The sequence below is a fragment of the Heteronotia binoei genome, chromosome 8 (genome assembly GCF_032191835.1).
Source record: "Heteronotia binoei isolate CCM8104 ecotype False Entrance Well chromosome 8, APGP_CSIRO_Hbin_v1, whole genome shotgun sequence".
Taxonomy (NCBI): Eukaryota; Metazoa; Chordata; class Lepidosauria; order Squamata; family Gekkonidae; genus Heteronotia; species Heteronotia binoei.
The window spans coordinates 29,820,892-29,848,073 of NC_083230.1; the positions used below are offsets into that span (position 1 = coordinate 29,820,892).

The following is a 27,182-nucleotide window of genomic DNA, read 5'->3' on the forward strand; positions in this document are numbered from 1 at the left end:
GCACAGGTGGCAAGGAGAGGAGGGAGAGCTGAGCACCAGAAGTTGCTGCTGTCTCTTCTTCTGCTCCCAGGGCTATCACTGGGCCCAGCAGCAGCTACTGAGCCTCTCCCTTCCCCCTGATTTAATTAAATTAGTGACCCTCAGCACCCTGGTGCCACATCCTGATAACCTGGTTTTATGGTTATGAGCACCTAGCAATATTAGCAAACTGTCTGTTATATGGGATGGGGTGCAAAAAAGAATTTGTTAGATTTTAGTTGTGGAGATTAAAGTATAATTACAACATAATAAATAAATAAGGATTAGGCCTAGAAGAGGCTGGACTGTGTAGGAAAATAGGAATAGTACATGGGAAAATTCAAACCACAGTTTTCAGGATGGTTCCCACCTCTTAGGATGGCTACACAGATGAAGCTGTTCCCATGTGCAGAGCTCTCCTAAAAGAGTATCCAACGCATCAGCCCAATGCATCAGCCCTAGCCTTTGGGAAGCCCATTCTGTGATACATGGTGCTGCTGTTGTCTATCTTCCATGAATATAACAAGGCCACAATAACAATGCCATCACAGACACATTCCTAGATATTGTAAATCATGATGGAATGCAGCAAACAAGGGATGACTTGAGCATTACACACAACAAAAGACGCATATTCACAGGCTCTGGATGTGTGATTTAGAAGCCTTCACAGAATACCAGGAACCGGCTATTGCCTATCCTTCTGCCAGGTTTTGCTTTATAAGCCATGTACAGCACCAGGAGTGGTGGAATATAAATGTTTTGAGCAAATACATAAACAAGCTATAACCTGAGAAGTCTAGATATTGGGGCAGTAGGTAATTAGAATTTCTGTTAACATACCCTAATACTGCGAAGGATTTTTGAATGGGGGGAGTGTTATTAGCACAAGACATAAAATCCCAGAACTGTCCATTGCAGCCAGTTAACATTGTGCTGGAGATGCACAGCATTTTTGAATATTATGAATTCTGTAGGTACCTGCTCTTTTTAAAGAAATTCAATAAGTGATTAAATTAGCACCAACATACTTCATCAAATTTGTTCAGATTGTTCGAAAGAAGGCTAACGAGCTGTCCAGTGCTTATTTTATCTAGGACTCTGCTTGACAATTTTAAGGTCTGTAAAAGAGAGCAAATAGCTAAGTGATCAAAGGGGAAGAAATAAAAATGTTAAGACAGTTATTGTCAGATACACACTGTTGTTGCTAACTGAATAACGATGTTAATTGCCTTATATTATACTTTTTATTTTATTTATTTTTTGAGATTTCTATTCCTTGCAAGTGATCTCAGCATGAACTCAACAGACAGATAAAAACAGTTTAAAATAATACACAATGTATACATTAAAATCTATATAGCCAATGGTATAAAACATGATGGCAAGTTAAGAAGAACAAAACTCCCTGGTGTAAGCTATGCCCAAGGGCTGGTAGATCAGGAAGTGGGTGACACATCCGCCAATGGGGCAACTTAATAGAGTGCATAATGTAAAGCAAACTAAGGCAGATTTTGGGCAGTGGAGACATAAGTAATTTGACACCCATGATCTCAATTTTGTCCATACACAAAAAATTTGTTAATTCTGTTGTAGTCTGTTTTATTATATGCATTAGCTGTATTGCAAATAATCATTCCATGCATCTGCTGCTATATGCATTAACAATTCCATCCTAAGCAGAGTTAAACCCTTCTATATCTAGAAGAAGAAGAAGATATTGGATTTATATCCCGCCCTCCACTCCAAAGAGTCTCGGAGCGGCTCACAATCTCCTTTACCTTCCCCTCCCCCACAACAGACACCCTGAGAGGTAGATGAAGATATTGGATTTATATCCCGCCCTCCACTCGGAAGAGTCACAGAGCGGCTCACAATCTCCTTTACCTTCCTCCCCTACAACAGACACCCTGTGAGGTGGGTGGGGCTGGAGAGGGCTCTCCCAGCAGCTGCCCTTTCAAGGACAACCTCTGCCAGAGCTATGGCTGACCCAAGGCCATGCCAGCAGGTGCAAGTGGAGGAGTGGGGAATCAAACCCGGTTCTCCCAGATAAGAGTCCGCACACTTAACCACTACACCAAACTGGCTCTCTCTATTGGGTTTAGAAGGATGCAACTTGTGCTTAGGATTGTATGTAAAGCAAGATTTCGCATTATTCATATATACTCTATTTTGCTATATAGAATAATGTCAGCAAACAAAGAATTTCAAAAATCTCATGTAAGAATCATATAAGCATATTCCACCAAATAAGCTTGACGTTTCCTCTGAGAAATCTTGGTCATTTTGCACGGAATAATTGCATATGGCAGTGTATGATTTACCAGAACACTGGACAAATGCAGTGGTGAAAGTGAGAAGACATTTACTTTTATTGACAAATGTTGTGAGACAAATAAATATATGACTTTTCTAACATTATAATTAAGGTAGTCTTTACATGAAATAATTTCTGTCAAATTATACTGAGCATTAGTTCATCCTTTTAAAAAATAAAGCTCTGCAAAGCAGAGTACAATAATAACACAATAGATTAAAACAAACTACAAAGTAACATCTTAAAAAAAATAAAATCTTAAAGGGCAAAAAACACAAGACTAAGTGAAGAGAAACATTAATTGGAAGTTGCATGGACTAAACCACAATAGTAATCTGTGACCTCCCATGCACTAATTTGAAAAACCTACCTTTTTATAAATCAAGCTAAACATGGCTATCCTAATTTGCATTCCAATGTGATGGAGGCCAAATATAGCAGGATGAAGAAGCAACATTCGAACTATGAAGAGAAGGCAGAGTCCTATGGCTAAGTAGTAAGCTATTGATCGTTCAAGTGAATTGGAAGGATCATAGGAAGCTATTATTCTTCCCAATAGAAGAGGCTGGACAGCTTTAGTAACTTCCTGTACGGAAAGAAAAAGTGAAAAGCTTCTGTCATTTTTTTTTTCAGCAATACTTTACTCCACTGATAATCTAGGTTAATATTTTTATACTTTACTTTTGTTGAATGCTTAAAAATTTCATCCACTATAGATTGCATTTGTTTTAGTATACTGAAATTACATCTTTTTGTAATGCTTTATACAAAGCCTTTGCGTCAGACTGGCAAATAAATGAAATTCTGTGACCCAAATCACTACCTTTGCCAAGCCTGTTAAATTCAACAATACCAGTAACTATGAGTTAATTTTCCCACGGATATCGTTCCCCCTTTTCTCATTTATTGTTTACTGTTGTATAGCAAGTATATAGGATATATGGTTCCGGTCTAGCCATGTTTGTTTATTTAACTGAACAGCTGGTCTTGTTGGTATGCTCTTTTCATCTGGTCTGAATAATGAAGGTTCAGTCATCATTCACAGTGGCTGTTTTTGGCCTAAGCTCCCTCTCCAGAATACATCTTAGCTGGGTGAAGCAGTTATATTTCAGCAGGCTTTCCCCTGATTAATTGGTGGTGCATTAGCACTGATTCAGGATTTGGTTGGTGTCTTTATTGTATTTTTTTACATATTTATAAACACATTACAATACAGAGAAAAGCAGAGAAAACTTGCAATGTAATATATAGGACTTCCAATATTTAATACTCATTCATAATACATATACAACACCTAATTGTGTTTTGACATTTTCTGTGTTTTATGGTAGGTAGTATTGTAAGTGAACTCAAGCTGGCAGACAAGCAGGGCAAAGTTTTGTAAATAATGAAATAGATCCACATGTACTAGATATGAAACCTAAATATTAACGTGTTATTCTTTTGTAGGTTGTTTCCCATTTGCACGTTTAATGAAACTGAAGTGCAAATATTTTGGCTACCAAATGAGAAGGGAGCACTCACTGGAGAAGACCCTGATGCTGGGAAAGACAGAAGGCAAAAGAAGAAGGGGAGGGCAAAAGATGTGATGGCTGGACAGCGTTACTGATATAACCAACATGAATTTGAGCGGACTTTAGAGGATGGTGGAAGACAGGAGGGCCTGGAGTAACTTAGTCTATGGGGTCGCAAAGAGTCGGACTTGATTGTGCGACTGAACAACAAAAATAGTAGTACTGATGGTGGTTTGCATTACTATATTCCATATCTTATAGCTGTAGTACAAATTAAATGCACTTTGCATGTGCACAGTAACTTAAAATGGTAACTCTGACAATTCACGCTAAAAAAATTTTTAGTGGTTTCCAAAGAAAAACACAGGGACTGAATGAGGTAGTCATTAACCAGGGATAGCAAGGGATAGAAAACTTACTGCAAAACTGAATAGTGCTTTGATGTTCATGTTTCCACGGGCTAGAAAGTTACCGTACTTTTTTTCCTAATGAAAGCTGACTCCATATCTCCATGTAATTGATGTAGAAAAAAGACTATAATACTAAGAATTCTATTCAGAGCAGAAACTGATCTTGACTACTGTAATCTGTTTTGTGTCAGCCAGGGTTTAGGTTTTTGACTTGGCCATCATCTGAATTTGTTAATTTGGAAATTGACTGTCTCTTTGTTTTTAGCTAGTTGTCTTAAAATTATGTAATTTTTTTAATTGTTGTGACCCGCCCTGAGCCCATTTTCAGGAAGGGTGGGATAGAAATGGAAAGTAATAAATAACAATAAATAAAATAACTAAGTAGACCCTCAGATCAACAATTTTGGTAATTCTTGAATACTGAATTTGGTCATTCATGAGCACTGAATGTAAACAAAAATGAATTTCTAGTAAGACTGCACTTGCTCATTGAGAAAGGGGAAAGCAGGTTCCCAAGGAAGCAATACTAAGCATGTCTATTCAGAAATCAGTCCAATTTTATTTAATGAGATTTACTCGCATTAAAGAGTTCTTAAGACTGCAAATTTCTCAGATTGCACTATGGTCTGAAATAATTATCACTTGCCTCCTTAAGTACAACCAGTGACATTGAATTAGATTACCATTCCACAGAAAAATGTGCATTTAAATAGTGGGAAAGTTTAGCTATGTTTTAATTTCTCTTACAATATACAAAAGATAGTTAATCCATATTAATCCCTGTTAAGTGGCTTTGATGTTCCTTTGGGGAAATTTGGGGTATTTTGTATAAACTAATTACATGGTATGTGATTTACCAAAACACAGGGCCATTTCAGTAGTGAAAATGGTGTGTCATTTTCTTTTAATGAAAAAGAAGTGCTACACTCAAGACAAGCACTTAATTTTTGTAATTAAGCCGGTTAGACTTCCCCTCCCCCCACATTGTAATGAAGTTATTTTTCAAAAGTGAAAGGAAGAAAGAGGAGACTCCAAGAACAACAATATTATCCAGTGGTCTCCTCTGAGTTTCTTGTGTTCAATGCAAATGCAAGTTCAAATACACTGATTGTTTGCAATTATGATCTGTTTTAAGACTTCACAATTAATATCAGATTTAATCACATTCAAGAAATTTTAAAAGAACCCTTGCTAGGGATGGACACAGACTGGGAAAAGGTGGCTCAGATCAGGATATATGGTGGGTTGCAGCCCACAGACTGAACCCCAAACTGAAATGAGCCGGGAAGCTTGTTAACAAATGGAACCAGATTGTTTGATTCATGGCCATGCAAACCCCATTGATAGGGACCACAGTTCCTTTAAATGGGGTTTGCAGAAAGCCAGGAAAACAGCTGGCAGTGGAGGACAGGTTGTTTTGGGCTGTCCTGTACAGTCCCTTTAAAGTTGGAAGAGACTGCAGAAGACAGCTCAAAAAACAGCTGTCTCACAGCTGTTTTGAGTTGTCTTCTGCAGTTCCTTTCACCTTCAAAAGTACTGCACAAGACAGCCGAAAAACCGAGGCCAGCAGAAACGGGGGGATGGAGATCTCTAGAGAAGGGAGATCTTCTTGTCTTCCTTTCTGTTGGCCATGGGGAACCACTGTAAGCAGAAAGGAGAGACTGAAGATCTCAGATCTTCCCCTCTTCCTTTCTCCCAGTCATTGGGAGCCACTGCCAGTAGAAAGGAAGGAGAGAAGACCTTAGACCTTCTCCCTTCCTTTCTGTTGGCCGTGGGGAGCCACCACTAGCAGAAAGGAGGGAGGTAAGATCTTCCATTCTGCTGGATGTGGGGAACCACTGCCAGCAGAAAGGAGAAAGGGAAGATCACCCAGGAAGGAAGATCACCCCTCTCCTTTTGGCTGGCTGAGGGGAGCTGCCACCTACTGAAAGGAAGGAGGGAAGATCCTTCCCTTTCTGAAGGCTGCAGGGAGCCACCACCATGAGAGAGGAGGGAGGGAAGATGTCAGATCTTCACCCCTTCCTTTCTACTGGCCATTGGGAGGTACTGCCAGCAGAAAGGAGGGAGAGAATATCTTAGACCATTCTCCCTTCCATTCTGGTGGCCTCAAGGAGCTGCCCCCAGCAGAAAGGAAGGAGGGAAGATCTGACATCTTCCCCCCCCTTCTATTCTGCTGGCCTTGGGAAGCCACCGCCAGCAGAAAGGAGGGAGGGAAAATCTCCCAGGAAGAGAAATCTTCCTCCCCTCTCATTCTGCTGGCCTTGGGGATCTGCCGCCAGGAGAAAGGAAGAAGGGAAGATCTCAGATATTCCCCCTTTACTTTCAGCTAGTCATGGGAAGCCACCATCAGCAGAAAGGAGGGTAAGGAGGATATCAGCTCTGTGGGAGACACCACCAGCAGAAAGGGGCTTCACCCTTTCCATTTAAACCCTGATCTCTGCTCCCCACGGCTTTTTGCAGAGCGCAGAACTCTGGGCTATTTAAACCCTTCTTTTCTGCTCCCCATAGAAAGCCACAGGCAGAACAAAGTAGCAGTGGTTTAAATGGCTCTGAGCCATTTAAACCCTGCTTTCTGCTTCCTGAGAAAAGCCATGGAAAGCTGAAGACAGGGTTTAAATGGCTCTGAAGCAGCTGAACAGTGGGGAGCTCCCACTGCTCAGCTGCTTCTCTTGAAGAGCAGAAAGCTGGGGTAAACATGGCTTTCTGCTCTTCACAAATTGTCATGAGCCACCATGAATTTCACCCAAAATACCTGATGGTTTGACCCAGTTCTTCAATTCATAAATTTTGCTTTGCAAACCCCAAACAGGCCAACATTTTTTACAAACTTTAGTTCATCAGCAGGTTTCTGCCCATTCCTAACCCTTACAACAATATATTTTAAGCTCTACATTCTGAATAACCTCTATATCTGCAAACCCCAGGTTTGCAGGAAAATATGCATTTTTAACATAGGGGCTAAAATAAACCCGACAACAGTATCAGCTATATAAACAGAACCTTGAGTAGAGTTTTGGAGTGCCAGAGCAATGCAAAATAGTGTCCAACAATGGATGACAAAAACAGAAAAAAGTTAGTTTGGACAGAAGAGGGAGAGAGACAGGGAAGGAGCAGGGATGGGGAGGGAGGGAAAATCAGGGAACAGACAATGAAAGAAGAGAAAGAATGAACACTGGGGGTGAGGCAGAACCAGTTTAAAGGAGACTATAATCTTCTATTTTTATTGTGTTCATTTTCTTTATTATAATCATTTTTGTTTCTATTTCTTTCAACAGATGGGCTCATATCACAAGAATCTCCCCCATCGTATCTAATTTAATTTAGTTTAATTAAACTATGGGACAGTTAATTAGGCCTCGCACTTAATTCGCTAAAACAGGTTTCCTGCCTTTTGTCCCACTTGTGGATGATAGCAGCTAGGAGATATTTTTATTGGGAAACAGAATAGAAAGATCCACACACATCCCAAAACCAGCATTCTCACAGTTCCTTTTAATGAAAATTACAGAAATCTCAGATCACCATCTTTGATCTCTTTGTCTCGTCAGGTTTACTCTTGGTCTTTCTCATATGTAACTGATTGCACTGCACACAAATTAGGATGGCATGAAGACATGTCTGGCATCCAGCAGTGGAAGTACATGTAATATTTGGTTCTATTTCCCTCTCCCAGTTTGAATTGCTGCCTGCCTATATGTCAGTCTGTACAAGCAGAATATCTGCTTCTGCTTTTCCACCCTTCCTGTAACTGGAAAAGTTGCAGGGAAGATGTGAGCTATGAGCAGGCAGGCCAATACAGCACTTATCCTACTTCCTCCCACAATCTGTTGTGCTATCTGCCAGTATACAAACAAAATTTTCCCTGCTGTTTGTTCTTAAGAGGAACAACACCAAGTAGAATGGGTTAGCAAGCATGAAATCAAATGACTCCTCATGCCAGTGAGCCAGCAACGTGTTTAGTATAAGTCAACACTTCAATAAAACAGTCATCATCACTGTCCTCTTTAGTGGCAAGCTCCGTGGCAATCTCTACTGATAAACTTCCCCCTTAGTAGTTTATCTTCTGAGTCACTCTTTCTTTACTTTTCCTCTCAAAAATGATCACAATAGCTTATTTAATTGCATGTGATAAAAACTGTGTGGACATTTTTCCTTCTTCTGTGTCTGCTTGTCTCCCAACAGCAAGACCATGTCAGTCATAAGCATATCTATATGCAGACAGTCCCAAACCCCCCAAAAGCAGTTCAGTTTGGGGCAGCTTCTAAACCGAACTGACCCATAAGGGCCGCATATGAACTGAGCCAGTCTGGCAAGTTCAGTTCCCCCTTTCTCCCAGACACGGCAAGCCACTGGCTGGAGAAAGGGGGAGGCACCCTGGAAGGGACTTCCCTTCCACCTTTCCCACAGCTACAGCTTGCAAAGGCCAGAAGAAAGGGGGGGGGTGCCTGAGAAGGGTTAAATGGCTGTCAGCCATTTGACCTTTGGTTTTGCTTCCCTTGGCTTCAAGGGGGGGGGAAGCAAACTCAAGAGGTTTAAAGGCTTTCAGACATTTAACCAGTTGGTTCTGCTCCCCCCCCCCTTTTAAGGGAGGGAACAAAACTGAGAGATTTAATGGTTGCCTGCCATTTAAACTTAACAGCCTGGTGGGTCTGCTGGTCAGCTGTTAGGTTTGAATGGCTGGCAGCCATTTAACCCTTCAGTTTTGTTTCCAACGCTCTTCGTAGAGGAAAAGCAAAACCAAAAGGTTAAATGACTGCCAGCCAGCTATTTAAACCGAACAGTTGACCGGCAGACCCACACCACTCAGCTGTAGGTTTAAATGACTGGCTTCAAACAGTTGAATCAGCCACAAGTCCACTAAAAGTTCAGGGAAGGCATCACAAACACAAAACCAGCCCAAGTTTGGGCCAGTACATGATGTATTATATGTCCTATATAACAAAAGAGGGAACAGGCATAAACAAGATGACAGAAGAAAGCATTTTCCAAGATGAAAGAGAAATATCAGTTAACTAAGATTCAAACTAAACACAAAACCAGAGATCAGTGATTAGAATATTTTTCAGTTGATTAAAAGCTAATTAGCACCTCACAACTGGTTTAAAGATTAGGAAAGGACTGTCAGAGGAGGGAGCATATAACTCTTTCCTCCCATATGTCTTGAATAATTTAAATAGCTCCTCTGAAGCTGTCATTCAGTTAGTGTGCTGGAAAAGGTACAGCAATTATACTTTTCTTTTTTTTTCCATGGGAGCTATTTAAGTTACTCAAGAGGCATCTTCATCATGGATCATTCCCCAAAATTCAAAGTATCAATGTGTGTCTACTAATTAGCTGTTTTTTAAAAAAGAGAGAGAGAGGGAGACTAATAATGGATTAGTTTGGTCCTAATTTTCTAATTTTCTGCCCTGTGGCGCAGAGTGGTAAAGCTGCAGTACTGCAGTCCGAACTCTCTGCTCACATCCTTAGTTCAATCCCAGTGGAAGCTGGGTTCAGATAGCCAGCTCCATGTTGACTCAGCCTTCCATCCTTCCGAGGCCAGTAAAATGAGTACCCAGCTTGCTGGGGGGAAAGTGTAGATGACTGGGGAAGGCAATGGCAAACCACCCTGTAAAAAATATGTCATGAAAACGTCATGATACGACGTCACCCCAGAGTTGGAAACGACTGGTGCTTGCACAGGGGATTACCTTTTTAATTTTCTATTAATGATCCATAATCATTTTTTAAAACTGAGCTGTTTGAGCCTTTCAATTCTACATGATTACATTTAATTTTAACAATTAAATATAATTTTACCTTTGCCAAGTCAGGCAACTGGTTCCCTATGTGTCTCACCCTGACCTAACAACTGTAATCCATGCAACAGTAACCTCCAGGCTGGATTACTGTAATTCGCTCTATGCTGGTCTACCCTTCAGGCTGAACTGGAAACTCCAGCTGGTGCAGAATGTGGCAGCCTGCATCTTTACAGCGACCCTGTGCACAGTTCACATCTTCCCTGTGGTGTGGGAGCTGCACTGGCTTCCAGTGGAGTACCAAATCAGATTCAAGGTCTGGTAGTGACGTTTAAAGCCCTTAACGGCTAGGGATCCACATACCTTTGGGAGTACCTCTTCTGGTATACCCCCAAGAGAGCCTTGCACTCTGGTGATCAAGTGGTGGCCCCCTGTCCAAAAGACATCCAGTTGTCCTTGACCAGGGCCAGGATCTTCTCTGCTCTGGCCCCAACCTGATGGAACTCTCTGCCAAATTCCATCCAGGCCCTGCAGGACTTATTGCCATTCCTCCGGGCCTGTAAGGCTGTGATGTTTTGCCAGGTGTTCCGTTGAGGCTAGCAACAGTTTCATCTTGGCACTCGCACTTCCACTTCTGCTGTCACCTCTTCAGTGAGATAGTGGCACCACTATGATTTGACACCATCTCGGTTTTTTAGGGAACTGTAATGTTTTTACTATTTATTTGATTTTACTTTGTTGAAAGTGTAATTATAATTGTTCTGAGCCACCCTGAGCCTGGTTTTGGGAAGGGTGGTCAAAAATTCAAATAAATAAATAAATACATTTATAAAATACAAGTGTTTATCCAGGTTTTTCATTGGTTACCTTTGTGCTAAACAGGAAGTGCCCAAGTTGCTGTAAGAAAAAAACTACAATGAAAGTCAGTGGCCCTTTCTACACTATTTGATCCTTGCTTTGTGCACATTCCAAAACTACCTTCTACATTACATACCGCCTACAGTTCTGTCTTGCCTCAAGGTTTCTTCTAGCTTCTACATTTGTTTTGAGCAAACGCGTACTGACACCACTTTCACCCTGCTGTTGCTCTGTGCTTAAAACTTGTGTTGGCCTGGAACTTTCTCCAGATTCAGATCTAATTCTTAATTGTAGAACTTTTCCTTCAGCTTCCTTCAGCTTTCCAAACTCCTCCCCAAACCTCCATAATTTGCATTTAAATGTAAGATTTTTGTTAATGTACATCTCAGTGTGTGTTCCGTGGTGATCTAACTTCTAATTTTAATTTGTATGGGGATTGCAGTTCAGTCATGACATGGCCCCATCTTCAACACAATGAAAGAATCTGTAGAGGTTTTCAGTGAGTGAAAACAATTGTCACTTTTAAACTAAGGCAAAGTTAGTTTTGTTAAACATATCAAGATTAAGGGGAATATTGCAGAGGCACCACCATCTAGCACACAACCTATAGAACCACAAAATGCTAGTTTTTAAAGAAAAATATAGCCCAAAAGCGCATTAAATAATGCAAATACAGAAGTAAAAATCTGCACATAACACTGTTCATTTGGAAAAGTGTGAAGCAAATTTGTAAAAGCAGAATCAATTTAGGTGATGTGGATCTGTAGCACGCAGATTGAGTGTAGAAAGGGCCAGTGTTTCCTACTCTTGCTTTCCTGGATGTGGATTGTGCCACTCATGCACAGCCTGGGATTCCCTCAGTCCAGCTCTATAATGCAGACTGCTAGAAGGTCAAGAGAGCTCCAGGGACTTTGTGGCTGTGAGGATCAGATATGCTGAACAAGTTGCCAGTAAATAATTGTTCCCAGGACTTCTTCTTTTTTGTAGAAAAAGCCCAGCAGGAACTCCTTTGCATATTAGGCCATACCCCTGATTTCACCATTGCTTCCACATGGGACTTTTTTGTAGGAAAAGCCCAGCAGGAACTCATTTGTATATTAGGCCACGCTCCCTGATGCCAAACCAGCCAGAACTGCATTCCTGCTCAAAAACCGCCCTGATTGTTCCTATTTTCAATTTAGGGTGGTCCAAAGTATGTTTGGGAAAAGATACTATGCTTTAAAACTCACTGGAAACAGGCCATTGGAAAGAACTAAACTGTAGAAAACTCTGTATGATAGAGAAGCAAGGAAAAGCTTTTAGGGTAAATCCAAAGAGCTTTTTAATTTAAATCGCACAGTTCCATTCCTTATTCCAGCCCCTTTACATATGCCTTTTCTGCACGCAGGTCCTAAGATTTCCAGCATAGCCTTGTGTGTGTGTGTGTGTGGTCAAAGTGGACTGCCTTCTCACTTTTTCTCCAGTGGAAAAGTTGGCTGAATCCAAGGCTTTGTCTTATTGGCAATCTATTTGACCGATCCCATGATGAAAAGGAATTACAGAACTTCGTTAAAGAACAAACCAAATATGATTCAGGATCTCCCTGATTAGATCAACTGGTTGTTTGTTTACTTTAACAGAGGTGTAGGCACTCAAATTTTGATCAGAGTGGTAAAACACGAACATTTAACCTTCCCCCAACTCTGTTTTCCTCACTGTATCATTCCTCCCCCCCCCCCCCCCCAAGCGGCTATTAGCTCATTTTCCCTTCTACAGAGCTATAGCAGCTTCTATCTGTCCATCGTATTTTTATCCCATCCTTCTTCCAGGAGTTCAAGTTCTCTTCCTCCATTTTATCCGCACAAAGTTCTGTGTGGTAGGTTGGGCTAAGCAGAGAATGACTAGCCCCAAGGTCACTCTATTAGTTTCACGGCAGCTTAGAATTTAAACCCTGGACTCCCAAGTCCTACTCAGTCAATACCACACAATGTGGCCCAGTGAGGAAGACCACAGGCACCATGCTAGTGAGAGCTGAGGAGAACCCACAACTCACATCTGACAATCATACATAACATGTGCTCTGATCTGTAAAGAGGACCACATAAGGGAAAGAGTTAGAAACCCAGCTCTGCTGCTCTGCCTCTTGCACCTCTTTACAGTCACACACACACACATACACACAAAAGTTGGCTGGATCTTCAGCATCATGTTTAATTTAGATCTGAAACATATTGGGTCATGATGACAGTCCTTTGTCTTCTCTCCTTTAAATGACCTCAGGACAGCAATACCAAAAACTCTTCCATTATTTTGTGTAATCACTTCCTAATAGACCAATTGATGGATTTACTATTCATACACCGTTTTCACAAATGGTCTAAACCTTCACATGCTGAATTATATAGTTCCTGTTTTAAGTACTCACATCTTTTACATGATTACATATAATTTTGTAAAAATACAAACACAGCAGGCTCATGTTTAACCAACACAACCATGTTTTTAGTACACAGGGAGTAATATTTATAGAAGAATAATTAAAAAGAATTGAGCAGGCATGTTGGGTCCATCCACTTCTGGGATCAAGCAGCAAAGGAAAACCTTAACAAAAGCTGCTTTCCATTTTTTTTTTATTAAATTCAAGGTAAAGGACAACATGTCTCAAGACTCCTCTTCACATCTTAAGACTCCTGTGATATTTACAATTTATGATGTCACAGGAAAGGGAATGCTTTTTTGCTGCTGTTTATTGTGTATACCACATGGAGATACAAAATATGTCTTCAGATTATTGTAGCGAAGTGATTTATAGCATTTACAGGAATGTACATGAAACAACTACACTTCACTTACCAACTCTAAAAGAAAAAAAAATGAAGTGAAATTAATAGATAGTGAGAAGAAAGAAGATCACACTATCATTGGATAGATTGACAAGCAGGCTAGTGAGAGTGCCACTTAAATAGCTCTGAAGTCCGAACCTGCCCTTGCCTTTGGTGGAGCAACGCCTAAAGAAAAAAGCAAACTGCTAGCTTCCAGAATGGGCTGTTATCTATAACGCTTGACATGACCATTGCTGTGGGGAATAGCATATTGCAGAATATGCTTAAAAAGATGTCCAGAGCCCTGTATAGATGATGTGCTGGTGTACATGGTCAATATGTGTAAAGAGAGAGATGGAGAGAAAACACTAGTACTGTCCTCACCCACATCTAAGCATACCAGTCACACTCTTCACCTGTGTGCATGCAGGATCTGTTCCCATGACTGGGAATAATGAGTGATCCCCATTCTGTGCATGTTGGCCCTGTACACAAACATGTCCTGTTTACAGGGCTCAGGTGATTGTAGTATCCATCATAACCAGCAGCTGCTAACATCAGACAGAGGCTTTTGACCAAGTGGACTGTAAATAAAAAGTATATAGCAATAGAAGGGCATGTGCTGCTTTACGGAATTACCGAGCATTGTTTGTCTTTGTTCACATAAACATAGCTTGATTATAGTTATGACAGATAACACTGTTTAGAGAACTATGATCATGTATGTTATGTACTAACAAAGCTGAATGAATTGATGAAACTCTGAATCACAACAATCAACTTAGGAGAAAAGTTTCTCTCCCTGATCTGGATGGCCCAGACTAGCCCAGTGCCATTAGATCTCGGGAGCTAAGAAGAGTCAACCTGGGTTAGTACTTGGATTGTCTCCCACCAAGGAAGTCCAGAGTCCCTACACAGAGACAGGCAATGACAAACCACTTCTGTTCAAACCTTGCCTTGAAAACCCAACAGGGTCACCATTTCAGCTGTGGCTTGACGACACCACCACCACCAAGTACTAACAAAATCACTGATGAAATTGAATCACAGCAACCAACTTAGAAGAAGAGTTTCTTCCCAACCACCAGGGTGTGTTTGTAGTGTGCAAAGGAAAAGGAAGATGCAGAAGGAAAACAGTAGGAATTGAAAAGGACACTATTGTTTTAATTGCAAGCAAAGAATGGGAGCAGGAACTAAGCAAGATTTCTTCTTGTGCCTTCTGAAGTTGGAACCTGAACCTTGGCTTCAGTGGAGCAACGCCTAAAGAAAAGCAAACTGCTAGCTTCCAGAATGGGCTGTTATCTATAATGCTTGACATGACCATTGCTGTGGGGCATAGCATATTGCAGAATATGCTTAAAAAGTAAAGGTAGTCCCCTGTGCAAGCACCAGTCGTTCCTGACTCTGGGGTGACATTGCTTTCACATTTTCATGGCAGACTTTTTACGGGGTGGTTTGCCATTGCCTTCCCCAGTCATCTACACTACGTATATTCACAGATATACATATCTGAAATCAGGGCTTTTTTGGTAGAAAAAGCCCAGCAAGAACTCATTTGCATATTAGGCCACACCCCCTGATGTCACCAATGTTTTGCGCAGGGTCTGTTGTAGAAGAAGCCCATCAGGAGCTCATTTGCATATCAGGCCACACCCTCTGACACTAAGCCAGCTGGAACTGCATTCCTGTGAGTTCCTGCTTAAAAAAAAAAGAGCCCTGTCTGAAATCAAATGTGCATAAGCAGTCCACTCCTGGATTTTGGGCAGGATGTCAACTATGCAGTCTGGGTATTTCAGGTGTATAACCCCTATTCAAATGTTCCTCCCATATGCAGACATCTGGTAGAATTGGAGGCAGGATGTTTACATGATTGGTGAAGTGGTGAAATAGCTTTGCCCTCCTGCCCTGCATAAGGAGACTGCATATCAACATATCATTAAAACACAGTATCATTTTGATTCCTTGAAGACCATTAGTGTTACATGATATAACATAGCAATAAATTTACTAAAAATCAGAACAAATCTTACCCCTAAATATAGCAGTATTCCATAGAACACAAATCTCCAGAAGAAACATCTTTTAAGAGCACTGATGAGTCTGGGTCTTTTCTTTGAAGCCAACTCTCTGTCCCATTCTCTGAAGAGAGAGAGAGAAAAGACCAGTGTGACCAAATACAAAGCTCTTGAGCTTTGGCATAGTTCAGTTCACTCAAAGATATCCAAGGAGATTTAGCTAAGGTGACTAATGAAATAAAGGTTTTGCAAAGACCCCAAATATCTGATTCTCAATGACTTGATAGCCCAATAAAAGTTCAAGTGTAGTTCAGCTGCATATTTGGCAGATTTAAATACCTAGCCATATATCACTCTGCAGGGAGTTAATTCATTTAAAAGGTCACACTGTATGTTTTAAAGAAACCTGCTGTACTTCTTAAGACCAATACACAAATAATAGGCAAATAAAGGTTTTGGAGCGCCTCCAGTCCTCAACAAGAATAAAACAAAGATAAGCTATTCTAAACAATTCTATTTTGTGATTTTTTTCAATGTACTGAATACACCATGTCAGCTACTTTTGAACACACTTTTTGATGGTATGATTTAAGAACCCAGGGAAAATGTCAACCAAGATTTAACATACACACATAAAAATCTATAATCAAATTGTTCTTTTAATATTTGGGTTGTAAAATACATGTCCCTTGCATTAACTTGAGATAATTAAATACTAAATAGCAGAAATGGCTCTGAGCTACAAACTTCATCTACAGTGCAGTTAACACAAATACTGATGAAATCAATCCTATGCAAAATTATTTAGGAATAGCCCATTGAAGAAAGAGATATTTACTTCAGAATAACAATGCAGAGGATTTGGCTGCAGGTTTCTTTAAAAAAAAACTAGTATACCCAGATGAAGAATAAGGATTACTATCCATCTTGTATTAAATGATTTCTTTTACCCATTACACTGAAATTCTGTCTTTGTCTTACAAAATAGGGAATAGTGCTAGTACATACCTTTCTAATTTTTCTGAAAGATTATCTGCAGAATCTGTGGCAGGGATCTGATAAATGTCTGACAATTCCAGGCGTTGTCTATAACCTTTTCTCAAAATAGGCTTTGTCCACCTAATAAATAATATTTTTTTTTTCAAATTAATGTTAAAATTAATTTTAGCAGAAGTATATAAAAATGAAAAATCCAAAAAGATCCTAAAGAGCATGCAACAATTTCAATGTGCACAAGGAGACCTTGGGTCTTCTGAATAGTAGGTCTTGCCAGAAGCAAACCACTTTTAAAAATGGAAAGGTTAATTTGCTTAAATTATATATACCTTGCCAGTGCCTTAGAAAGCAAAGTAGCTTACATAAACAACAAGACATTGAAATGTATATATATAGCAAATTACATAATGAAATCACCAAAGCCACATATTAAGACATTACAACAAAACCTTCACCAACAACTTCATTAATCTGCCTCCAAACGTCCCTGAAACAGAACACTTTGTGCACCCTCTAAAAAGCCCCTCTACACCCCTTGCAGCAGCAAGTAATTGTGGAACACTCTCCCAATTGAGATTCAAGCCCTGCATAATTTTATACAGTTCTGCCAGGCATGCAAATTGGAGATGTTCCACCAGTGCTATGGCTGAGGTGGAAGAATTCCACCTGCATTGGCCTCCCCTGCTCTACCTTTTTTTTGGGGGGGGGGGCGTTTCTTGTCCATCTACTTGCTTTGTATTTTATCATCTATGGACATATAGATGTAGAGTTGTAACGCATGCTATGAATTGCCATCTAATGGGTTAGGATTAACCAGGGCTACTTTTGTAGGAAAAGCCCAGCAGGAACTCATTTGCATATTAGATCACACACCCTTACATCACCAGAAAGTAGGTCACTTTCCACACATTGGCACAGAATAGTACAGTGCCATCAGTTGCATTTCATGGGTGTGTGTTCTCACACAGCCCCATGAGAGATCTTGTCCCCCCCCCCCCGCAACACAGCTGGAGAGAGAGAGAACCCTGCCGTGGATGGCCCAAACTAGTCTGATTTCATGAGCTCTCAGAAATTAAGCAGGGTTGACCCTGGCTAGTAATTAGATGGGAGACCACAAAAAAACTACCAGACTCATGTCACAGATGCAGTCAATGGCAAACATCTCTGAATGTCTCTTGCCTTGAAAATCCTACAGGGTCAGCATAAGTCAGCTATGACTAGACAGCACTTTCCCCCAACATGACTAAAAACAATGGATGTACATTTTATATATCATAAAGGATGCTTATAACAAGAATATCTATTTTGTAAGTCTTACTTTTCACATGTGATGTAATGTGTAAAAATATATAAACAATATCAGTGGAAATTTATTTATTTATTTTAAACATTATGACGCCTTTCCATTCAGATAGGGTCTCCAAGGCAGTGAACATCAAACATTAAAACATTTCACCTTTTCAACATTATAAACATTTAAAATAAAGTATATATGCAATGCTTCATTAAAAATTCCATGAGCAACAGATTTCTGAGAAATTGTGGTGTATTTCATAAAAAGTGTTACGGCTGTGATCCAGAGGTGCACCAAAGATCTTGAGCATGGCCAAGAGCCACCCACCCCCACTCAATAATGGACTATTCGGCATATCATAAATTGCTTTAGGAAGTTCTCTCACTTTCAGAGGTGATTCAGTATGTGGCATAGAAGAAGAAGAAGAAGATATTGGATTTATATCCCGCCCTCCACTCCGAAGAGTCTCAGAGCGGCTCACAATCGCCTTTACCTTCCTCCCCCACAACAGACACCCTGTGAGGTGGGTGGGGCTGGAGAGGGCTCTCACAGCAGCTGCCCTTTCAAGGACAACCTCTGCCAGAGCTATGGCTGACCCAAGGCCATTCCAGCAGGTGCAAGTGGAGGAGTGGGGAATCAAACCCGGTTCTCCCAGATAAGAGTCCGCACACTTAACCACTACACCAAACTGGCTCTCCTAGAATAAAAGGATGCTGTTCAACAGACATAAGACCAAAGCACACATGGGCTACTATAGCTAAATAGCCCAATTCTCTGGAGTCAGGCTAAATGAAAGAATGGTTACATTAAAGGCACATAGTACAATCACACACACTGGGATGTTGTATAGAAGACCAGAAGAGAACAATGTTAAGTTTTTAATTCCATATATTGTATTTTTTTTTCTAGAAGGTTATTGGGGACTGGATTTGGAAAAGAAACAAAATTGAACTGTGATTTCTCAAAACTAAATCTGAAATCATCTTATCCTTTTCTACCTTAATGCAGATCATAAAAGGGAGCATTGTCTAATATAATAACCTGCTAATTTCCATTCATACATAAAATAAAGTATCTACACTTTTAGCACATCAAGGTAAATCTCATTGTCTTCAGTAATATTTCTGCCTGAGTCCTTATGGGAAGGGACTGTCCTCTTAAGAGATTAATGTAAAATGACATTTTAAAGAATACCATCAGTTTAGGAACAGTGGGGACATGGCACTAGTCCCAATGAATTTTAAAATGATCTGTAAAAAAAGAAAGTGTAGGATTTGAAATGAATTTTTGTATGTGTGTTATAAATTCTTAATTGCAGCCAGAACTGTCATAATACAAATGAAAAATTGTCTTGTTCCATTGTCTCAATACATTTCTGGAAATTCTAAGCCATGGGGAAAAAGAACAGGAGGAGAGGAAAAAATTGTAACTTTAGGAAGGACTGAAATATACACCACACTTTCCCATCAAACCTGGACTTCTTTTGTTTATTTAACAACATAAAATGCATTGTTTATAACTTAATCATCATGTAAAACTGTATTATTTGATATATTGATAGAATTTAAAGGTAAAAATACCTTCATTTTCCATGGCTTCCAGAAATCTTACGTCTTTACTCTCCCATAACATTAGACATCAGTGTCATCCTATTAAATTAACTCAGGACACACAAAATGAAATATTTCTTCATACAACAAATAGTTAGGGTGGAATTCACTGCCACATGAGTTGACTGTCACATAATATGGGTCAGCCATATTTTGGATGTCTTTAAAAGGTGACTAAAAAAATTCACGGAGATAGATCCAACATTATTTGCCGTTATGGTTAAATGAAGCCAGTTACTGAGGAACAAAAGCACAAAGACAGTTCATTTACGGCTAGTAGGCTTCCCAGAGGCAACCTGCTGACCCCTCTGTGAGACAGGATTCTTTGTCTACTTAGTGAGGGTCAGCATGGTGTAGTGGTTACAGTGTCATATTAGGATACAGAAGGTCAAGGATGGAATCTCCATTCTGCTGCGGAAGTTGGCTGGGTGACCTTGAATTCGTCACACACTCTCAGCCTAACACATCATAGAGTTGTCGGGAAAATAAAATGGATATTTGGACAATGATAGGACTTGTTTTAGGTCCTCATTTTTAAAAGAATTTTATTTCATTAAAAATACATATCATCAGGGGGAAACAGGTGAAGGAAAGTAGTGATAGCACCTACATAGTAAAGGGGAAGGTAAGCACCATACTCCTGCTATTAGGAGCATTAAGCCAGTGCATAACCCCAACAGAGAAACTTTTAGTGACCATACACTCAGATATAAATCCAGTCTCTGAAGTGTACATTAGTTGGAATAACCTCATTCTCAGCTAAATATTGCAGAATTGGCTCTGGGTCCTCATTAAGATTGCCAGTCTCCAGGTGGTTACTGGAGACCTCCCAGAATTAGAACAGGTCTTCAGGTCACAACGATTCATTCCCCTGGAGAAAATAGCTACTTTGGAAGGTGGGCTCTGTGGCATTATACCCTTTGAAGTCCCTCCTATCCCAAACTACAACCTCCCAGGCTCCACCCTCAACATATCCAGGAATTTCCCAACCCATACCTGGAAACCCTAGTCCCCACTGGGGATAAAAACAGGGTATAAATGGAGTAAATAAATTAGTCTCTGAAATTCTACTTAGTCTTGAATACAGTTATAGCCTTCTAAACCCATTGATTCAAGTGGATTTGGAAGGCCATAGCTCTGTGTGGACTGGTACTCTCAATTCCAAATGTTGTGGAATTCAGGTTTTTCGAACACAATTCTGACATGTTTAGAGCACAGGTAGAATGTGCACTGAATAAGTACCAGAAGACTCTGTGGAGATATTTAAAAAGGAACTATGTGGTCTCTGGTATTTAAATATTACCTGATCTTCACCCATATGATCCAGCCCAGCAGTTGAGATCTGCCTACCCTGCTGTTTGTGCACCCACCTTCAAAGGTGAGGCAGATAGTGACTAGAGAGAGGACGTTTTCTGTGGTGGCAGCTTGCCTTTGGAACACTCTCCCTCTTGAGGCTTACCTAGCACCTACTTTACTTCCTTTTAGGCACCAGGCTAGAATACATCTTTTTACCCAGACTTTTAATTCAGGATTTTATCTTGTCAGCTTTTTAATGAACTGCTTCTACTTTATGGATAGTCTCTGTTGCTGATTATAACCCATGGCTTGTGCTTTAACAGCTTGTGGTTTAAAACAGTAAGCCACCTTAAACAGGAATTTGAAGCAGCAGCATAGAAATATTCTCAATAAATAAACAACCTTTACATTTAGAGCATTTCAAAATGCTTTTTCTAGAGTTCCTGGGCTGTCACTTAAAAATGATGGTTTGGCTTATAGGATAAAGACTCAATCTGGTACCTGTTGACATGGGACTTTCTTACATAAACAGTGTTAACCCCATGTCCTTCAGAAATGGAAACACTCGTCAATGTATTTCAGGTTTTAAAAAAAGAAAACTACCGCAAAACCACAGAATGTGTGTCTCATAAAATGAAAACTTCAGCTGTTTTTGTAACCTGTGCAAGAAGATGAAACGTTTGACTTTAATCTAAAAATTGTAATACAGGATATGTAGCTGGTTAATTCTGATCCTTGTTCACTGGAAACCACATGGCTAATATTTTAAAAGTGACAAACTATGTGTGCCTTTTTTATACCATGTATATTTGGGACACAACAAATCTCCAATGCATTGTTACTATACTTCTGTTTGTCACTAGAATGTAATAGGTTATTTTGCTAGTTTGAAGATGAAAGCATAATGAATAATCTGGCTCTTACCTCATTCTAGTAAGGCATTTCATCTAGTGTGTGAATCCCAAAGGATGTTTCTTTAAACACTGCCACTCTGTGTTGTCTAAAATTGTGTTGCTTATGAAGTCTGCCAATGATATGTACACAGATCTAACCTGTAGGCGCTATATTGAAGTACCAGTCTGAATTTGATTAAAGAGACAACCAATTATGAGTAATATAGATGCTGGTGAGGGGAACTTGCTAACATCCAAAACAATACTCTCCATAAATTCTTTTTTCATATGTCATTCAGTTATAGTATTAAGGAAGGATGAAACCAGTCAGGACCTCAAGAGAAGACTATGACATATGATTATAAAATGCTGAAACCAAGAGGGAACAATGGATCACACCACACCTCTAACATTCAACTTACTTAGGAAACTTCTAGCATTGGGTCTAAGTAAACTCTGTAGTCATGAACAGACAGTTAAGTAAGAATTCTTGCTTCCTTCCAAAAGTTCTAGCAAATGTGCATCAGTAAAGGGCAGCCAGCTTTGTACAATGCAATTAGGGAAGAATAGCTACTCAACAGATGTCCTAAAATAGTGGTTCTGATGGATGTGACCTTTCCCTTTTTCTGCCCAAAATGCAATTTTCTCAGTTGGAGTTAAGTATATAGTAATAATATAATCTATAATATAAGAATAATAAGGGTCAAAATAGGCATAATAGAGATAATGGATCTCCATCAGTCTGTTAAAAGTAAATTACACAGGTACACAGCTGCAATTTGGGTTGGGACTGCATAAGAAAAAGGAATGTAATCCTTCAACCCCTGCTCAGTTTTCACTAATCAAAACTGGGCTCCCTGTGTTATTATCAGCAGTTTTAATGGAGGGGAAAAGCATGTCTGTTTAAAACTTCTCCTTTACCCCTTAGTCTACTTTAAAAGCTATTTGTGAAGATTATTGAGGATGTTTTGAGGATTACTGAGACTTCAAGCATCTAGAAAAAGCACTATACAAATGTCAAATATTATAAGCAAGTTCCAGTACTGTACTCCTTTTGATGTCATCTGACATGCGAGGTTCAGACTTCAGAAGATGAATCAGATGAAAGGGGGGGGGGGTTGTTAAACAGTAAGTGTACCATAAATATATGAATAAGACACAATAAAATCACATAAAAGGGAGAGTCATTGATGCACCTTGTGTGCTTGTAATATGATGATGTAAATCAGTCATAAATCTGGTTTACAGATGGGTTAGATTAGGATACTAGATAGTATACTCTGGTGGCATAGAACAAAACCACCCTCTAGCTTCCTTCACTGCATTAAAGAGCTACTACTTGCAATTTAAAATAAATCATCATCATCATTTTATTTTATTTCTTTATTTATTTTATAAATCTTTCATAGATGAACCTCAGCGTTGTCTTGTTCCTCTCCAGGAGATGTTTTTATGGACACATACTCAGAAAATTCTGCAGAGCGCAAGGCTCTTATATAGGTAAAAGAAGGAAAACAGGTTTCTCCTCTTCTTTTCATTGCCTGGTAACAAAATACACCTCATAAGAATGATACAAGGCTCACGTAGATGGGATATTGTCTTAACTTTGCTTTGTTTTATAGCTATGTTTTTTTCTTAAAACATTTCCTCCCTCACTTTACCATTATCTGAAAAAATCTCACATCAGGACTACTTGGTTCCAGTTTCCTTAACTTCCATCCTACCTACACAAATTGATACATTTGATGGCTTTAGCTCCTTCTGTTGGTTTTTATCATTACTTTTTGCCATTTCAATTCTTTTGTCTCAGCAGGAACAATTTATTCTTCCCATTTTTTCATGATACAGTAGAAAAACTACTGAAAAGACTGCATGCACTCAGAGAAAGGCCACAGACGTCTTTCCATGAAGAAACTAGTCGAGATACCACAAATGAGAAAGAATTCAGTTTGGACACTTTTCCTTAAGCTATTCTACTGAAAGATGTGCATCCTGAAGGGGGAACAGTAGAAGAAAATCCCAGTCCAATCTGAAGATACCACCAACTGACTGAGAGAATTTAATTTGAATAGCCCCTAACCAACCTTTTCTTGAACTGTCCATGGACTTATGTAACCTGAAGGAAAAACTACAGAAATTCACATAAAGGTTTGAAGCTCATATCATCACCTCTCCAAAAGAGCATCAACTACCAGAGGGAATTCAGCTGAGGTAACTCATCTCTCCAAGGGGCTACTGAAAGACCTGTAGGTACTGAGAAAAATGTAAGAGAAAAGCCCAAGGGTGCTCATACCCTTAGTTCCTAAAGAGAACACAGTGGCATGAAAAATTCTGCTTTGTTCCATTGCTTTATTACTTATCAATCAATAAGCAGAGCTAAAAAAAAATAAATAACAGCATAAATAGCTCTTAGATTAGAAGAACTGTACTAAAATAGGACTACTAAAACAGAGTGGTAACATAGCCAGTCCTTCCCCTTCCTTAAAATGATCATGTGCCTAGTATAGAAATAGGAATGACAAGAATGTTACTGTGTCCCATTGTGGAATTTGATCCTGGGCAGGTGCTGAAAATACTTTGTAGGAAATGTCCCATGCTGGTAACTCATAAAAATGCTAAGTGATTCCAATTTATTTGGATTTTAAAAAGCAAATTCTCATTTGAATTTTAACTTATGGGCTATATCCAAAGCAAAAAATTTACTTGCGCTAGAACTCTTGCACAAGTGGAAATTTTTATTAAAAAGAAATGAAGTCGCTTCTTGCAAAACTTACTGTATTCCCCATTTGCAAGATTTCTGGCACTGTAACACTGTAGGGAGAAAAGCACTAGATTTTGTACAAGATCTTGCAAAAGCAGAACTGTGTTAAGTGCACTTGCATTCCATTTGTTATCACTGAATCCAAGCCTATGTGTGGTGAGAGGAAAGATTTGCTGGCTACTTTCTCATTCTAAGCTGCCTGACCTATCAACTTTTTTTAAGCAACTGAAGATTCAACCCAACATTGGATGTGGGGATCTGACAATGAGGATCTGTGACTGGACAGCCAGGCACATAGTTTAACTGCAAAAGTCAGCATAAGGGCCAATTCGCACATTACACATTAGGAGGGCTTTTTTTTTGTAGCAGGAACTCTTTTGCATATTAGGCTGCACCCTCTTGATGTAGCCAGTCCTCCAAGAGCTTACAATAGGCCCTGTAAGAAAAGCCCTGAAAGCTCTTGGAGGATTGGCTACATCAGTGGGGTGCAACGTAATATGCAAAGGAGTTCCTGCTACAAAAAAGGCCCTGCATATTATTCCCCCATGTGATCACTTGGAGCCCTGTCAATCAGATATGTGCTAGCAGTTCACTGCTTGAAACTGAATTCCCAAGCACACATACTGTAGGTCCAATTTGGATTGCGACCACAACTCAAGAAGACAGCCAAATTAGTTCCATTTCTGATAAGAAACTGATGTGGGATGGGAAGGGGGCTTTTTAAACAAACATAAACTATAATATAATGGGTTCTATGCAAGGATGAGGCGAGGTGGTAGTACAACATCAGCTCTTTATTGATTTCAGCATACTCAAGGCTAAGCATAAGACTGCCAAACTGAGCCAATGGGGCCAACTATATACACACCCGTGTTCCCGTGCAAGCATTTGATTGGTCCATTCAAACCAGTAGGGGGCCCGTGATTGGAGCAGGGCAGCAGGATTTAGGATCCTGTTGCCCATTGTTCCCAAGTCCCCAAGCTCTGGCTGTCTGACTCTAATAAGCCAGGCAGAAACACCCAACTCAGTTCTCACTTGAGTCCACATAAACAAACAAAGCCAGCTGGCCCAGAGAGAGGGGGTATCTATCTTTTTGCTCTCATGGCTGTTAAAAAAGTTGAGTCTGTTTCTGATCAGAAAAATAGTGTGGGAAGGGAAGAATTAAAAACAAACTCAGTACTATTGTCCTAATCCATTTCTATGTGGCAGGCTCTTACAACTAAACTATATTATCTGAGGACCTATATTCAGATCCCCAGTGTCAAAAAAGTTTGACTAAGATCTCTAGAGGTATTAGCAAGGTCCAGTGCCACTCTTCCTAAAGATACTATGACTCACTGCAACATCAGACATTTCTTTTTTGGCAAGGTCCTGGGCAGCTTCCTCAACCTCGTCCCCAGGTGCCTCCTGTGACCTCCATTGGTTTATGTGTCACCGCATAGTGAACCCTCTCTCGGTTGTGACCTTGTACATGACTGATCCCAGCACCCTGTAGACTCTGGCTGGAAGCCATGCTGGGCCACCCCCAAAGTTCTTGGCGTACACTAAGTCCTCCGTTTCAAAACCCCTGGGCGCTCAGACCGTGTTGGGCATCTCTTGCAGGTCTGGGGCCCAGTCGGGGTGCATGCGGTATAAGAGCGTCGACAGCCACCAGCCCATGAGGAGCTTGGCCGGGCAGCAGCCGGTGGCAGTGCAGGGAATGGCGTGCTGGCCTAGCAGGAACTCAGCGAGGCAGGACTCCCAGTCCCCCTGGATGATGTGGTGGAATGACTCTTGTGAACAGCACCATCCTTTCCTCTTGGCCATTGGTAGCCGGGTGAAAAGGGGCTGACCTAAGGTGCGAGATTAGATTCTGGAAGCAGAAGTCCTGGAACTCCCCTGAAGTGAAGGCGGTTCCATTGTCTGAGACAAGAGTGTCTTGGAGCCCCTGGGTGGTGAAGACCCTGCAGAGCGCTGTAATGGTGGCCCGGTAGGATGTGGATGCAACAAGGACAACCTCCAACCACTTGGAGTAGGAGTCCACTATTAGGAAAAATATTTGTCTTTGGAAGGGCTCCGTGAAGTCCAGGTGCAGGTGGGACCATAGGTTATGTTTGGCTCCCACTGTTGGGCTGGCACTCTGGGCGGTGCTGGGCGGGTCTCCTAGCATTATTGGCACCTCGCTACCCAAGACTCAATGCCATCATCAATTCCGGGCCACCAGACATAGCTGCGGGCAAGAGCCTTCATCTGCTCTATTCCCAGGTGAAAGTCATGCAGTGCGGTAAGGACTCTGTGTTTCAGAACAGGGGGCACCACTACCCGACCCCCCCATAACAAACAGCCCTTGTGCACCGATAGTTCATCCCAGTGAATGCTGCAAACTCTGACCCCACCTGGCCCATGGGCCATCCCTTCTTCACCCAGTTGAGAACTCAGGAGAGGATTTTGTCCCTGGCAGAGCATCGAGCAATGTCCTTTGCATGAACCGTGTGGTCCGGAAGGGACCTGGATCTGGTGCCAGCGCACCAGATAACGTTGTTAAACATTATCTGGTGCGCTGGCACCAGATCCAGATTCCCGGAGGGTAGCGGCAGCTGACTCAAGGCGTCTGCATGGCCCATAGCCTTTCCCAGCTGGTATTGCAGGTCATACTGATACCCAGCTAGGAAAATGGACCAC

At 40.6% G+C, this 27,182-nt stretch overlaps 1 protein-coding gene across 1 annotated transcript in view; it reads right to left on the bottom strand.

Moving 5' to 3' along the window:
* CFTR (CF transmembrane conductance regulator) overlaps window positions 1-27,182 on the bottom strand; it is a 138,877-nt gene that overhangs the window by 100,793 nt on the left and 10,902 nt on the right. Inside the window, exons 2-5 of the mRNA XM_060244846.1 lie at window positions 16,680-16,790; window positions 15,687-15,795; window positions 2,706-2,921; window positions 1,050-1,139 (exon numbers count right to left, since the gene is read on the bottom strand). Of these exons, the coding sequence (XP_060100829.1) occupies window positions 1,050-1,139; window positions 2,706-2,921; window positions 15,687-15,795; window positions 16,680-16,790 (526 nt within the window). The remainder of the gene's footprint in view (window positions 1-1,049; window positions 1,140-2,705; window positions 2,922-15,686; window positions 15,796-16,679; window positions 16,791-27,182) is intronic.